The following is a 17920-nucleotide window of genomic DNA, read 5'->3' on the forward strand; positions in this document are numbered from 1 at the left end:
TTTGTTGTTTATGATCTGTGTATTGGGAGAAATTGAGATTCATGGCTAAGACGTGCGTCAAGCTACCACTCCAGTTGGTAGCTTCCCGAATACGTGAGATTGGCCATTTCAACTCAATTCCAAATGGTTTTCAATCATGAGAAAAAGCTGTGTATGTGATGAGAATTGTGTGGGGGAGTGCATACTGTTTAATCTAATTAATTGCTGCTTTACCTTGTGCATCTCAGATGTTGATAGGTATAAATATTGATATCTTCATCTATTTCAAACAATGTGCATCGTGCATCACATGCTACCACTCCAGTTTGTAGCTTAACGATTTCACTGGAAAATATGCTGATATGTCCGATATTGAGATACTTTTGTTACACTAATCCTCCCCATTATCATATTTTGATCTAAATCAACTATCTGTACAGGATCTGTTTTTGTGTGGATAATCTTTCTGTCTAGTTCTTGTAGATAATAGAAGAAAAAAATTAGTGATAAAAAATTGGAATTATACTGTGTATATGTACAAATCAGTGTAAAGATATTATTTTTGTTTAAACTTTAATCACTTGAGAATTTAAAGCCGTACTAGAAACATTCATCTCAATTGTGATCCAAGACACGTGGATGAATCTAGATAGAGAAAACAATAAAGAGTGAGTTATTAATTTTGATAATATTAAAAATAAATGAAACAATAAATATGCTATGAGTTTGCCCTAATTCTTCACACTGATAGCAGTTTGATAAATTGAATTTGAGTATGGAGAGGTAAAAACTGTTCTACTCGCTTATGTTGTTCCTAATTATATTGCGAATATATAAAAAATTACATATATATGGTGTCATTCAAATACATCATAGGTCTGCTCCCTAACACAAATTATATAAAACATACAATAATTAAAATATCTGACATACATAGGCTCATCGCAACAGAAATAAATTAATTAAAGTAACTTAATAACCAAATAAGTCTCATAACATCAAACATGGTTATAGCAAAATGCCTTCAACATCAATAACTTCACAAGTAACAACAATCAATAAAACAAATCGTTCACTCTCTTAGTGTTATAGATCGGAGTAACAAAATCTAAATATCGCATAAAATTGGAGAAAAGAACAACAACTTCAACGTCATCCTTCAACTTCTAAGAAACTACTCATTTACATGCTCGTCTGTATTCCAAAAAGGAGCACAGAATCACACAAACAACAAAGGAGTGAGAATACATTCGTAATATATAATTGTGCAAAAGTATGCAAGGGTAGCCTAAACAATCATGCAACATAGTTCAATCGCATACACCACAAAGTATTCTCAATCACCAATATCAATATAACCATCTAATACATATGCAAATAATAGATGCAATGTACTTAACACCATGACTCTACAATGCACGTGGTACCATTATGGATAAGACATGTCCATCTCACTTCTGAATCTCCACTATAGGACCAGAGCACACCAAAATTGCTATTATCACCATAAGTAACGCTTCACCGATTCTTATTTGAAATCAGCTACTCGCTCCTGAATCCACACCATCAGATTAGAGCACACCAAAACTAGATCAGAGTTTGTACACTATGATGCATGATTCCTTATAACATGCAATATCACCAAATGATCACCATACAATCACCACAATTGTGCACAACATCATAATAATTCATTTATTAGACAATTAACACCAATTATCTCCAAAACAACGACCAAACAGTAGCCTAATCACATCACAACATCAAAAATCGGAATCGATAACTCAATTCCTCACAACTGAGCGAATGACGCTTAATACGACGGGTCACCAATCACATAGGTGACGCCCATCACCGCCCATGTTACCGCCCACGTTATCACTATGACGACCGTCCCATACAACTTTGCTTGCGGACCATGACAGTTTACCCGTCAGCGCCTCTAACGCCATGACAACCTGGACGTCATTAGGATGGCACCCTTTACCCTGAAGTAGAAACAAATATTGCATTTTTGCCATTGAGGTTCAAATCAGAACTTCGATTTTCACTTCCTAGACCCCATAATCGGACATCAACAATCAGGAAGACTTGAAGCAAAATTGGTAATATTGGAAGATTCAAGAAATGTAATTCGAGTAAATATTATGTATAAAAGTTTGACAAATGTATTGTATACAAGTCAATATCCAAATAGGAGATTTATTATCTCAGTTGTATTGTGGATTGGTGATTGGATGAACTCTTGGAAATATTTGTCAAATAACATAGAACTATGCATGTTCCAATGAGAAACCATTGAAGAGTGCACGTAGGAAAAACGAGGACGAATGTCGAAGCATTATAAATATCGGTGTCATCTCTCTCTCTCTCTCTCTCTCTCTCTCTCTCTCTCTCTCTATATATATATATATATATATATATATATATATATATATATATATATATATATATATATATATATATATATATATATATATATATATATATTGCATTTTATTTCATAGTATTTGCATGCTTAGGTTTTTCAAATTCCTTCGTATTATACACTGATAGCGATTTATTACGTAAGTATTATGTTTTGTTGGAACTGGATAACTTTTTAAGCAATGTTGGTGATTAATTGTCCGAGAACCAAATTGACATTAGAATTTCATTCATTGAATCATTTTGTCAATATTTCTTACACAATTGAATCAATCCACACCTAGTGTTTCATCACATTAATCATTGATATTTGTGAGACGAGCAGTGTTAATTTTCGCATCAAACCTTCCGCTCGCAAACTAGTTTTGAAAACACTCTGATTTTAAAAAACAACAGTTGAATTTTAAATTAGGTCTATTCACTCAATCTAAACCGTTTTTCTACTTCCATATTAACGTCCAACAAACTGAACATGCAATACTGATATATATATATATATATATATATATATATATATATATATATATATATATATATATATATATATATATATATATATTATATATATATATATATATATATATATATATATATATATATTCAATTAAAAAAAAATTATGCCCATTTCTAAAGTAATTGGATCTTAATATTTTCTACCCATTTATTTCCAATTTCGTTTTCCTTCCTTACTTTTTTTTCTCCCATTTTGATTTTAGTTTGCAATTTTGTAATTCACAAATTGAATAATTTATTGAAAATATTTTCATCTAACCCAAATAAGTTCCTCAATTGAACCACATGATTATCAATTTATCACCGGTTATGAAATCATACAAAATGAACCATAATTAGCACAAGACAATAAGAAAATTCAACTTCAATATTCTTTTAAATATATGAAAGTAAATACTCATATACACTTATCTGTATTTCTCCATGTATTTATGAACATAGACTATAAAAAATACATGAAGAAAAACAAAGATCAAACTGTCAATTAAGCAGATTATTGCTTAACAAATCAAAATAAATTAAGCAGATTGTGAAAACTGATTATTTTTCCATCCTCAAACTCCTTATCTAAAATTCCTACTTAGGAAACAGCTTTTGCATGAACAACCAAATTTTCTTTCAACTTCATCTCTCACAAACTTCAGTTATCAAGTCTCTAAAGATCAACCGTTCGATGTCCAACACGATATTCGGTTTCTCGCTGCAACGGTTAGTCCAAACTGTGTTTCGATCCTTCAAATCTCTCGACAATAGACTTATCGAATTCTCATCCTCATGAAAAAAGCCGATACTCATGTTTCGAGGTTGTAACTCGTCTATTTCTATACATAGCTCTTCGAAAAGCTTCTTCCCTTTTAGCTTTCTCTCTGCTAAAATGTCGTTGACAACATCGAATATGAGTTTTCTTTGCAGTTTCTCAGGACTATTACCTATGGAAATGTTCTTCCCATTGTCTTCAATATTGAAACGCGACATATTTGTCTTCATTTGTTCAAGCGCTATGAATAACTTTGGGTTAATCAAGGTGCCTTGTGAATGAAGTAACTCGTTAGAGTTTCGATCAGTGATTAGACCTGAAGCTATCAGGATTTCTGATATATACTTGTGATCAGGATTCTCGATGTTGTTGAAATTGACGATTTTTTCATCGTTCCAATCAATTTCACGAAGAATTTGATCAACTGAGTTCTCCTCAATATCGACATCGATGCATAAAGCTTCACCTATAGCAGTAGATTTACAGAAAATCAGTATGTTAATCTTTTCGATGATGTTTTTTTTCGTAAAGCCATAAAATGTACATTGGCTTTATCAGTTCATTTGACGAGCGAATTTCGATTCTGGTTATCGAATCAAGATTCATATAGTGAATCGGAAGAACTATTTTCGATATTGTGAAACAGATCTTTAGTGTAAACAAGTGGCATTGAAAGATGAGACTCGTGTACGAGTCGAGACTTAAGATGAGATTGATGTACGAAATTCGATCTAAGTTGCTTACCTAATTTTCTTGAAATGTTCGATATCTTATTCACCGGAGACGGTGGATCTTCCTTATAGAATGCAGCATCAAGAACAGACACAGGACTCGGCTGTTCCGCGGTGACAGTTTTATCAGCCTTAGAGCTTTCATTCCTCAACTCTTCAAATTCATCCTGACCAACAAAAAAAGAAATAATGTTTAACGAATTGGTTTTGATCGAAAAGTCTAACTAACTATGCAATGAAGAAATACTTACAATTTGATTGATATTCTCTGATTGATCGATCCGAACAATTTCTAGAGTGTTCAAGCTTCTGTTGCTGTCGAAATCCGAAGAAATGACATTAACATGATGCTTAAATTTTCTCCGAAAACTCGTCTCACTAAAATGTTCATCTTTATCCTGCGAAATGGAGAAATCGTGTCTATGTGTTGAACACGAAGAAGAAGAAGTCGAAAGCTCCATAAGTTGCCTATTACGTTGTCCTATGTTAATCGGGGAACCGGATGATGCACTAGTCGGTGGAGAACGCCTCTCGAATCCAAACTTCTTCGGAAGTCTTGGACTCCCGGTAACCGTTATGTTACCGGACTTGATGGTGTTTTTTCCATTTCTGTCTTGAGAAGATTTTGATGATTGCATCAATTTTGAAGTTCTGAAGTAATTACTCTTATCAGCTGAAGGAGTATTGTTGGATTTTCTAGTCACTTTTGTTGGTTTCATGATGACAATTGGCGATTTACTATCACGGATTGAATTCGACGACGACTCAACCGTGACGAATCCCGAGTCCTTTTGTCGTATTCTCGGGCTTTGGACTTTAGAACTTTCACTGAGACTGGTATTATTGTTCCTAGTGTCAGATGATGAATCTGTAAATCTCTGCATTGCTTCAAGAATCTGTTTAAGGGCTCGTAGATCCTTTCCGGACTTTTTGAACTCGAGTTCCGCTAGTCTTTTTTCGATTTCTCCATATACAGAAAGCGAGGACTTTGATGCTTTTGTTTCAGAATCACTTCCCTTTGAGGAATCATGTAACAAAGAACTTTGGTTTGCATCATGTTGCCTCCACGGAGTCGTCGATTCTAGAGCAAATCGCGAATGTTGTGTCACGTTTTTGAGTGAACCATCATCCCTTCTATTGCTCGGGGGCGCCGAACTTTGGTGTTTTTTGTATACATCATTTGTGCTGGCTCTTGCGGTAAGCTCTATTTGATCGGTTGAGCAGATAGAAGTCCGACAAGTTTGTGTCGAGTCCGGGAGACCTTCTAGTCCCATCAATTTAGCAACAACACTTGATGATCTTTTTGGTGTTTCTAATTCTTTTTGTGAACCATTCGACACGTTGCGAGCCTTGTTTCCTTCGTTGATCCGTCTAACGGATCCTTGCTTGCTGTCCAAGGAAAACCTAGGAAGTTCCTTATGCACTGTGGCAGATTTCACTGCATCATAAGAGAGTCGCGGTGAGTCCCATTGTGGTTTTCTCGACTTCGAAAGATTATGTAACGGCTCTTTCGAAACCTTAACTGCTTCATCGAAAGATTTCTTCGATAGCATAGGCCTCGGAGAGTCTATGTGTTGATTCTTCAACGCATAAGCTTGACCCTTTTTCTCTTCATTGGTTAATGTTTTCACATATAAACCTTTACCTTCTCTACGCATCGAATCTTTGACAACATCATAGAAATCAAGTGACCGTTGGCTCGAATGTGTTTTTTTCGGAATTTGAATTTGTTTGGTCGATGACGATTCATTCTTGATTATTCTATTGAAATCAATGGACGACATGCTAGATGAACAAGATGATGAAGACACAGATGTTATCGATGATTCGGTAGACAATTGTTGCTTCTCTTTCGCAATCTTTTGATTCTTTACACCTAAGAAGGAAGTTAATTTCGAATTAGATCTAACTGACAAATATCGATATTATTAGACTGAACACTGTGTCCAGGATTAGAATCCGAACTTAACATTTGTGTGACAAAATCACAAAAAACTCGAAGACTTGAATACTTGAATACCTGAAGAAGATGAATTCGGAATGTAACCGCTATTGCGTTGGCCGGTGATGAAACGGTGGCGATCAAAGAGCTGAAAAAATCCAGTGATGCACCCAATCTGCTTCTGCAAATCATTCTTTTCATCTTTCATAGTCTTCAAACCTTTTTCAGACATGTTTATTTGATTATTTCTCTTCAACTATGAAGTTTCCACAAAGCTTCTTCTTTTTCTTTTGTTAAACAAAATTCATGCCCCTATTCAATGCAAAAGAAAAGAAAAACAATCTTAAGTTCAGAATCATAAGTTTACATCTATGAAGTGACACACATGTTAGACTGCTAACACACATTTTCTGAGAGGTGTCTGATACTGATATTGGCACATGTTAGACATCTGACACATATTTTTTCAGAGGTGTCTGTGTCACATAGGATTATATTACGAGTGCAATTTAAAACTTTCCTAAATAAATTGACTAGAATTTGCAATGATATAATATAAAGATAAAATTGAAGTGAAAAGAAAGCAATTCCAAAATGCTGCAAAAACTGGATTATAGACTTTAGTATTTACCTTTTGTTAACTAACAGCTCAGAAAGTGAAGAAAGATTCATTTGAGAGACCCAAGAAGAGATGTTTTTGGTTTCTATGTCTGAGTTTGGACAGAGAGCAGAGGAATAATACTTTTATCTTTACTGTGTTTTTGTTTTTGTTTCTCAAGAATATGCAGAGGCCAGAAGACAGAGTATGTGTTTGTTTTGTTTTGTGTTTAGTTATATGAATGTTGAAAAATAGGTTGCTTACAATTCTGACTACGTACGTCACCAGATTGAGATCAGACGGTTCAGATTTTTATTTTCGTATATTATTTTTGTAAAATTTAAATATATATTGAAATTTGAACCGTCTAACATCGGTTTAATAGTCATTGACTTACTAATTTTTGCACGTAAATGTATTGTTTTATAAACGACTCATATTTTAAGCGCGACAACTTAAATTATGTGATCTCTATTCAACCAGTACAAAATATGGTACATATCTATTGAAAACCTGGAGGTGAACCAAATGGTCAATAAAAATGACCTACTTGTCGGTGGTTTAATAAAATTTTGAGTAAAGGTCACTTATAAACACGTATTCAGATCAAATCTTGTCTGAGACGAGACGATGAGAAGTAAAGAAAAGGTTAAAAGAAACGAAATTGTTAATAAAGAAACAAGAGAAGGAAAGAGGAATGCATGTGTGGGACAGATGTATTACTATAAGGTCATTTCCTTCCTACTAGTTCCATGTGAACAAAACAACGTGGGGTGGGTCTGTTGCTTAGAACTCTCTCCTTTACCATGTGGAATTTGTCAGAGATGAAAAAAGAAAAGGAGTTTAAACAGGAGAAGAAATGGATCTGTATTCCATTATTCAATGGAATAACAAAAAGTGGATAGAGATCTTCAGTTTAAAGCTGCAAGATCAAAACCACTTGTTCAATTATTCTCATGGATGTTTCACATTTTACTAATCTGCCCTTTCATGGGTTCTTAGCTTTTTTTTTTCTTTCCATATGGGTGACGACCATAGATCTAAATTATGATATGGAATCGCAATTGCAAATATTAAGATTCATATTGTAATTGAAAATATTTGAAATTTGGATTAAATTTGTTTGGGACTGACTAGGTCAAATGATTTGTAGCCCTAATCATATGTCCGAAAAAGGATAGAGGGTCGAGTGTACCTATAACTATTGGAGTCATGTTCGATCCACTTCACGCGTGACTGTCAATTGTTGGATATGATCTAATGGACTCTCGTGTTTCACACGTCATGATACGTGGGATGGTTCTAACCAGGTTTTAAAAAAACGTTCACGGTCGCGTCGTGACTTTCATGATTTCGATCGATATAGGTGTCGCGATACTGACTGCAGTCGTTGCGGCGTGATTAAATCACAATTTATTCTTTGACATATAAAACGGTGATAACAGTATCGATATCGATATCTGTCAATACCGTTTTGTCGCGACCGTTTTTGCAGTCGCATACTGTATTTTAAAACCCTGATTTTAAATACACTTGTTTCACTTTGTTACACTTAAGAAGGGACATAAAGAGTTGTGATATTTGTGGTACAACCTTTCTTGTCCTATTTAAATGTGGACTCTCATATTATAAAATTTAGATTATGTCTAATTCAACTTTATAAACTTGAATGTCATAGCAACAATGTAATCTACTTATAAATATGTTTTTAATTTATATTTTATTCAATATGAAACTCTAAACAAAATATCATGTAGGTGATTTCAAAATGGAACATCTGATATTATACAACTAGTTGGTTCATTTTGCTAACAAAAGAGGTTTATATTGTTTTGGTGGTAAAGTATTTATTACATGATTGCTACATTTTACCTAAATATTTTTGTGAAATTGTAATTGCTGAACATAGTAACATAAATACACTGATAAAAAAGGAACATAAAAACATCTATTGAATTCTCAGCAAGGGTCAAAATTTAAACCTTATGAAAAAGGGAATTGAATAGTACTAGGATATGGAATATTAATAGCACTTTTGTATGTTACCAACCAAGAAAGTGTAGGACTTGTTCACTATACCAAATCAATATTGTTGGTTATGTGCTTTTTGGTTGATACATTTCAGCAGAAAATGTGGCCCTAAATCCAGATATTCCAATAAGAAATATATATATATATATATATATATATATATATATATATATATATATATATATATATATATATATATATATATATATATATATATATATATATATATATATATATATATATATATATATTATATATATATATATATATATATATATATATATATATATATATATATATATATATATATATATATATATATATTATATATATATATATTTTTATATATATATATTATATATATATATATATATATATATATATATATATATTTATATATATATATATATATATTTATATATATATATATATATATATATATATATATATATATATATAATATATATATATATATATATATATATATATATATATATATATATATTTATATATATATATATATATATATATACATATATATATATATATACTATATATATATATATATATATATATATATATATATATATATATATACTATATATACATATATATATGTATATATATATATATATATATATATATATATATACATATATATGTATATATATATATATATATATATCTATATATATATATATACATATATATATATATATACATATATATGTATATATATATATATATATATATATATATATATATATATATATATATATATATATATATATATATATATATATATATATATAAAACGAAGATTTACTCAAAAAATAGATTTTTTTCTTTCAAATAATCAATATTTTTAAATTATATTCTAAAATAACTAATATTTTAAATAATTTACGAAACTAATTATGTTTCAAATAAAAAAAATTACTGATAAGAGAAGTAGTTATTATGAGTGGTGCATGCTTTGAAAATTTGTATAGAGGCACCATGTGGCGACTGCATATAGAAAATGTCAGTGCAAGTGGCTCATGCATACATCCTTTAGGAGCATGTGCTATAGGGAGTGACTACTACTTTGTTTAAGATTTTTATTTTATTTTAATTTTTAATCATTTTAATAATAAAAAAATTGAAATAAAATAGAAAATTAAAAATAATTTATAATATCATTTCATAAAATTGAATTACACAACTAATTGAATAGAAAATCAATGACTCGCTCAATTGTAACGCATCCCAGTTCCACATCCCGTCGCATTCGCTTGCCTTCGAGGTCTCTCACGGTTTCTATGAGGTGTATAGGGTCTCCTAGTATTGGCCTGAGGCAAAGGTGGTTGGTGTGAGAGTCCTAGCATTTTAAAGAATTTTTCAATCATTTCTCCCTAAGATCGGGGGTGTCGTAGTTGAGTTTAGTGCCCATGTTCTTGTAGTTTGGTCGTGGTGATTGGGTTACATGTGGATGGGTTGATTGGTTGAATTGGAACATTGAATTATTTTGGTAATGAAGCAATGGTTCTTGTAGTGTAAGAAAGTCATGTGGTGGTTGAGTGCTTTGGCGATGTGATGTTTGGGTGTATATTGGTGGGGGGCTATGGTGGGATGTGGTGGAATCGTATGAATCATCGGGGCTATAATAAGATGTGGTGGTGACATATGGTTGTTGGTGGTATGGGTCATGCTCTTGGTTTTGTGTTTGAGTGTGTGACATGAATTGGTTGCGGGGTTGGGTGTATCTGATATGGTGAAGTTGTGAGGTTAGTCGTTGGGTTTGTGTGGGTTGACATTGTTGTTGGGTTTGGTAATGGTGTGAGGTTGGTTGTTGGGAAGGGATTTATTGCTGGGCATATGATGATGAAGCTCGTTGGCGTGGATCGATCAAATACTTTGGCTTAAACACAACCTGTTTCGTTGTAACCGACCTATACCAATTCATTTTGAGTTTGTCTAGCACCATGTATGATAGGTTCGTTTAACATGTGTCGATGTCGATTCTTCCATTGACGACACATCTCTTTAACGAACTCTTTCCAATCAAAATAACCCCATTGGGCATCGAATCTTAGTTGATGTCAGTCTCCCAAACACGTCGGAGGGACTAGAATCTGTTGTTGCATGCCGAACTACAGTTTGACACGGTCACTCTGGCGCATCTCCACAATAGTGAACCTGATGATTGGTGTTTTTGTTGTCCAAACTGCAACATCCTAAGGGTTAGCCTCATGTTCGAGACCTAGATACGATCTCTAGATAAACTATATAAGAAAAATACATGATTAGAAGATTTGTAATTTGGTAATATTAAAACTAAATTTAGAGTTGTTTAGTTGTAATACATCGTCTGGTCCAAGGTGGTCTATCAGATTGCGATAGACTATTATAGCGAGTCTGGGACATCGGTTGTAGTTCATCCCTAGAGCAGACCACCTAAACCGAAAATATTGAAAATAAATTATTTATAGTTAGTTGTAGTATAAAGCAATCAATTCGAAGAAGTAAAATAAACTTACTTTGTTGCGAAAGGGAATGTGAATAGCTTCTCGTTGATCGAGGTGAGTGACGACATTCTCGATCAACCTCATGCTTGTAGGAAAAAGGCATAGGAATAAAATGAACAAGTATCATTTTGTGCATTTTTATTTATGTTCCTATTTTATTTATGTTTCTTAACAACGTCAAATACATAATATTTACCGTATTACCAATTGTAACGCCTCAATTTTATTTAAATTATTTTTCGTAATTTAATTATGTGATAGTTATGGATGTTTTTTGTTGAATGATGTTTTGATGTGTTGTGCTACCCTTGGTGTGAAGTAGTTGCCTTAGAATTATCGAAATTAAGGTATTGAAAAGTGTGTGAGCAAAAGTGTAGAAAATGATGGTGTGGTGAGTAAAACTAATTAATTATATTAGTTATTATTTAATTAATTAATTAAGATGAGATGAATATTAATTTAATTAGAGTGGGTTATCATTATTATTATTTAGATTAAATAATAAAATGTATTAGTATTTGTTAATATTTTATTTAGTGGGATCAATAGTTATAATAAGAATTACAATAAAAGTAGAAAAGGGGGATAATGAGACAGAAACACAAAGAACGTAACATTTGGGAAAAAGAGAAGAAACTGCGAAAGGGAGAAGAAGAGGATAGGGCTCAAGAGGAGAATTCACCATTGTTGAAGGTCAAATGATCAATTGTTAGGAACTCTAAGGTAATGGTGAAATTTTGATTATCTAAGGGTTAACATGATGATGATGGATAGATTATGCCATGTAGATTTTGTGCTTTTCTTACCAGAAATGGAGTAACCAGTTACACTGCCTAAAAAATACGTTTCTGGATAAAAATTGGGGGGGTGTAACTGGTTAAGTTTTCTGGGTAACCGGGTACCCTGTGAAACAGAAGCTACACAGAGGCTGGAAAAAGAGGGTGTCTTCGGTGACCAGTTTTTGAGTAACCGGCTACTGTGTGTGTTGGCAGCATTAGTAACGCTACAGGGTGTAGTGTAACCGGTTACTGGTTTTAGGGTAACCAGTTATACTGAAAGTATTTTCTTTAAAACTTTAAAAAAATCATAACTTTCGTTTCGAGTGTCCAATTCGAAGGCTGTTTGAAGCGTCGAAAAGCTGAGAGCGTGTACTTTTATTTAAAATTGGTTTCAATACCTAAAAATGAATATTTTCCTGTACGATGGTGTTGATATGCATTGTAATGTTTATGTGGTGGTGTAACATAACCTCAAATGCATTGTTGTTGTTTGTTATGATGTATGTTGATGTTATTGAGTTGTATAACATGTGTTTGATGCATGGTGGCCAGTATTGGCGGTATAAATTGACTATGATGGTGGGTCATTATGCATGATGTTGTTGTTGCATGTATAATATGTTGCATGCATTCATGTTGTTGGATAAATGGTCAGTTGTTGGTGAGCCTCAAATCCCATTGTGTGGATTGGGCAGGTAGCTAATTTTGGAGGTGATGGAATCAGTGAGACATTATCGGAGGTGATGGTAACGAATTGGTGACCTTGATCCTAGGAGGTGAGGATCGAAGCAGTGAACCTGAGTGTTCACGTATTGGTACCACATGTATTGAGTCGAGTTGTTGAGTCTCATTGCATTGTATGTTGGTTGCATTTGTTATTGTTGGATCGTTGATTATGTTGTTATTATGTTGGATGGTTATTATGCTCCTATGATGTGTGGATATCTGTTGTATGGATTGTGTGGAATTGTATTGTGGAATGGGTGATGTGCATGTGATAATCTGATGCTTACTTATTATCATGATTTCCTTTGTATAATTATGATATTTCACTCCTGCTGTTTGAATGTTGCCTCCACGTGGGTAACCTAAAGATAATCCACAGTAGTGTAACACCTCAGAATTTGCCCTCCTCTCTTGGGACTAGCTTAGCATATTGCATTTCATCTTTTAGGACATTAGTCATTGCATCTTTGCATATCATGTGGAAACAATAAGCAAGTCATCCTCCTAGGTCTTTCTCAGAAGATGGAGAGGTTAAAAGATTCAAGCCTGAGGGTCTCATGAATTGATCACTAATCATCTGAGGGTTTGTGCTTCAATTAGGGTTTCTTGGTTCCTCAAGGAGATTGATCATCATCTTGGTTAAAGTAATACATCACCATCATCATGGTCTTATCATCACCAGGAGGTTCATTGTGCCTGATCAGTTCCTTGGGATTAGGGTTTTGACCTCTGGTCAACCCTAATCAGTTGTATTATGCCAATCAGGGTTCTTCAAGGAGAGGAGGTCTTTAATAAGATGGAGATCATCATATGGTTTTATTGAGCTTGTGAAAGCTAGGGTTTCATCTTGGAGCCATTTCATCAAGGGATTGAGGCTCAAATTCATCTGTGCATGACCAAGTCATCTATCAACTGCAAAAGTCAACTGTTGGATTTGGAGGTGGGAAGTGGTTAGAAATACTTCATTCATGTTCAAACAAGTCTCATTTGACATTTCAAACATCAACTTTGAAGAAAATAAAGTCAGGACAAAACTTTCCAAAAATAGAAAGTGACCTGTAATTTGAAATTGCCAAAAATGGAAAGGTTTTCAACTCAAGATTACATCATCAAGAAAGCTTCAAATGAAATTTTGTTGAACATGAAAGCTGTAGATCTTTCTCTCCCATTTCCAAAAAGTCCAAGATCATCAATTTCTCATGTGTGGTTAAGGAGATATGGATCAAACTTGGTCAAATGAACATGGAACTTCAAAGGGGCATAACTTTTAAACCATAAGTCCAAATCAAGTGGCTCTTTTTGCAACATTCTTGTTTTAACTTCTAGTTTCCAAAATTGGCATTACATGACATGCATTACATTCACATAAATATTTGAAAATTCAATTAATTTTTGGAGGGAAAAATGAAATTCAAAATTGGTGAATTATTTGCACATGTGACCATCACCATTGGCTCCAAAACATCATTTTGAGTGAAATCAAGGCCAAATTCGTACTGTTCATCCATGCATTTTCATGCATAAGGTGAAATTCCAATTTTTGCAAAACACCTCCAAATTTAATTAATTTTCATTAGCACTTGGTTTAACTTAATTAATCATGTTTAGCATAGCATATAAATAGAAAATCCTAACAGAATTCATCATTTTTCCCAATTCTAGATCTAGAATTCTCAAAGTCTCTCAAAATTCTCTCTCATTTTTTCTCCAAATTTCTTCACATCTCATGCATTTTTCTTGATCAATTCATCATCTGGAATCATCATGGAGTAAGATTGAACCAAGATCCAAGTGAATTCGTGCACCTTGAAGCAGCTCAAAGCTTGAAGCTCAACAATGGTGAAATCCAAATTCTGTGGAATCGTGCTCAATTGAACATCAAGCCTTCATCTATTCACTTATACAAGCTTGCTAGAGAAAGATTGAACCATTACAAGGCCTGGAAAACGCGAAATCACCAAGCTGTTCATCAAGAGGTCACAAATTCGATCCTCTTATTTCTTAAAATTGTTATGCTATACTTGTAGATCTTGCAATGCTTGTGATTCTGAGCTTTGAACCACTAAATTCCATATTGAACAAGTTATGTTGATTTTAATTTTCATGTGCAAAACTTGAATTGTTCGATTCTCTTTGGATATGATGTTTTAAGCTTAGTTATTAGTGGATTTGTGATGTATGTTGAAGGATCTTTACATTAGTATGCTCAATTGCCAAATCTGGAACGATTATTCTTGAGTGATTGTTGAAGATCACTGTTCATTAAGCGTTCTGTTGAGGAAGATGGTTCAGACTTTTTACCCACGGTTTTTAGCACATGAAAGCGTTGCCATAGTGTTAGGATAGGGCACGTGTGTTATTGGTTGCATGCTGATGCCATGCGCGCGCTGTGATTGGCCAACGCTTAAGTTAAGTGAAACGCAGCGTACAAGCCCTTGACGCCATTCCAAATTCAAATTGCTCCCTGGATTCGATTCTTGGCCGTGTCATGGCATTCAAATATTTTCATGATTTCATGTTTCCCTCCATATATGTTCATGCATGGCTTCATACATGTTTCATTTTTTTTCTCACTTCATAAAATCATAACTAATTAAATAATGCTCCAAAAAATATGGGATTTTTTGCATTGTGTCACATTTTCTCTCTAGTTTTTTATGAATAGTATTTTGCAAATTGTGCATGGCTGTATAATTTTTTGCCCTAGGGTTTGTGTACATGTATGCATTCTTGACATTGTCTTGCTTCTTCATTTGTGGAATGCTCAATTCTTATTCAATGCTCATGAAATTTTACATGTAGAAACTAGACATCTTGCTGGACATTTTGGTGTTGAGTTTGCATTTTTATCAATTGCCATTGCTGAGTTATGATTTTTCTAAGTTAGGTGTGACAATTTGTGTCACACCTTTGCTTGTTCAACATGATTGATGAATTTACCCTATCAAACGAATTCCAATTGTTCTGATTTTTTGTATGATCCTTGATATGGATGTTGTGATTGCTCATGATTTTTTGTGGAATTTTTGGAATCATTTCTGATTTGATTGAGATTTTTCATTCTGGATGGTCATTTTGGAGCTTTTGAAGTGTCTTGAACTTCATTTGATTGTGAAATGCTTGTGCTTTATCCAATGGATGTGAAATTTTGCACATTGTTTCTAGACATGTTGAAGTTTGTTTTGGCTTTGGTTTGAGGTTTTTACCTTTTACCATTTCTGTTTTAGGCTTGTGCTAAGTTGGTGTAACATTTGGTGTCATATCTGAGCTTGTTTTGATTGCCTTGCCTTATACAATTTGATTACCATGCCTAATCATGTCCAAATGCTCTAATTTTTTGTGTGATGATCATGTTGTATGTTCTGTTTACCCATGAATTTTGCCAAAATTAATTGAAGCATTTTTGAATTAATGTGCATTTGTTCATTCTGATGTCACAATGTGGTTACAATGTGCATACCTTGCCATATTTGGTTCATGAAATGAATTTGGTGAATGATATTGAGATGAGACCTTTTGGATTGTATACTTAATTGATTGAAGTTGATTCATGTTAAATTTCATGTTCTGTTTTGGATTTTTTCTCCATCTTTGACCCTAGGCCTTGACCTAGTGGTTTGCCTCTCATGTTTGAGCTTTGATTTCAGGTTGAGCACTCAGGTTCCATAGTTGTTGATGCTCTATCACTTGAGCATTTGATGCTTACTTTTGACTACTAACTTTGTGTGTTTTGTAGGGTTGTTAACTCATTTGAGTTTGACTTGTTGGCTCATGCCTTTGATCATTGGGTTTGACTGTTGATATTGATATTGTCTGTTTGTCTGTACAGTTGAACTGATTTGTTTGATGTTTCCACAGGTACATAAGTTGCTTAAGTTCAATTTGAACTTGCTTTTGCTTGGTTGCTTAACCACATAGGTATAACTCTCTGACTTCATGTAGTCTGGAAGACCTGTCCTGTTACTTGGGCAGGCACCTGTCTGAAGCCCTCCTTAAGAGGCAATGCTTGTGATTGTTTATCTTTGTGCCAAGCAGGAAAAGTCCTTTGATAAGGCAATTGGCAGATAAAAGAGATGTGCAATCCATCTCCTGCTATTCAGTGTGTCATCCACTCTGCTCACACACCTTGTGTTGATGCATTGTGGATATTAACCCAAGATCTTTGTTGTGTCAGTCATATGTGGAGAAGAGTTCCAACTTTCTGAACTCCCACTTTCATTTGTCTGAAGCTCTCCCAGGCCAAGGATAAGAGCTGTGAGGTCTTAACCTCACTTCCCATTTCATCTGCTTCACCCTAACTCTCAATGTTAGGGTTAAGAGCTAACTACACCCGATTCCAGTTGGCTTGTGTTTCACAGCCTAACCTTGTGTGAGCCCACTTTGTTTGTATATAGTGTGTGCTAATTGTGTGTATGTTTGCTTTGCTGGTGCTGTTTAGGATAGCTTGCTGCCTGTGCAAGTTAGATAGAAACCTCAACCTAGGACCATTGTGGATTACATGATAACTATTAGGCTCGAGTCAGTCTCCCTTCTAGTTTGTCATTTCCCAGTCTCTGGTTAGGAGAAAGTTTCTCCCCTGTTCAGGGGAACTACGTTGCCCTGATCCTCATACCAGATGAGGTACGTAGGCAGGAGGTCGTACGAGATCTCTCCGGGCACCCTTTTTCTTTTTGTGTGTGTTTGCTTGACAGTTATTAGGCTCGAGTTCCAGACTCCCTATTAACTTGTTTGTTTGTCATCCTTCTTGTGTGTTAGGAGATGGATGTAAGACCAGTGATTGGCATTCGGTTTCCTATTGGTGTTTGTTTGGTGTGGAGTCTGACGTAAGTCCAGCGATTGGCAGTTGGTTTCCCGTGTGTGTTTGTTTGGTTCGGAGTCTGATGTAAGTCCAGCGATTGGCATTCGGTTTCCATGTTTGCCTGTTTGTGGG

General features: G+C 34.0%; 1 protein-coding gene across 1 annotated transcript; it reads right to left on the reverse strand.

The window, feature by feature from the left end:
• Nucleotides 1-3276: 3276 nt before the first annotated feature.
• On the reverse strand, nt 3277-7273 carry LOC127128662 (protein LONGIFOLIA 1). Its single transcript, XM_051058027.1, has 5 exons — nt 6981-7273; nt 6428-6661; nt 4659-6283; nt 4421-4574; nt 3277-4142 (listed from the first exon to the last, which is right to left on the reverse strand). Exons 2-5 carry the CDS (start codon nt 6579-6581, stop codon nt 3544-3546), a joined length of 2532 nt encoding a protein of 843 aa, XP_050913984.1. The 5' UTR covers nt 6582-6661; nt 6981-7273; the 3' UTR covers nt 3277-3543.
• Nucleotides 7274-17920: the final 10647 nt, after the last annotated feature.

Source organism: Lathyrus oleraceus, chromosome 3, assembly GCF_024323335.1.
Source record: "Lathyrus oleraceus cultivar Zhongwan6 chromosome 3, CAAS_Psat_ZW6_1.0, whole genome shotgun sequence".
NCBI lineage: Eukaryota > Viridiplantae > Streptophyta > Magnoliopsida > Fabales > Fabaceae > Lathyrus > Lathyrus oleraceus.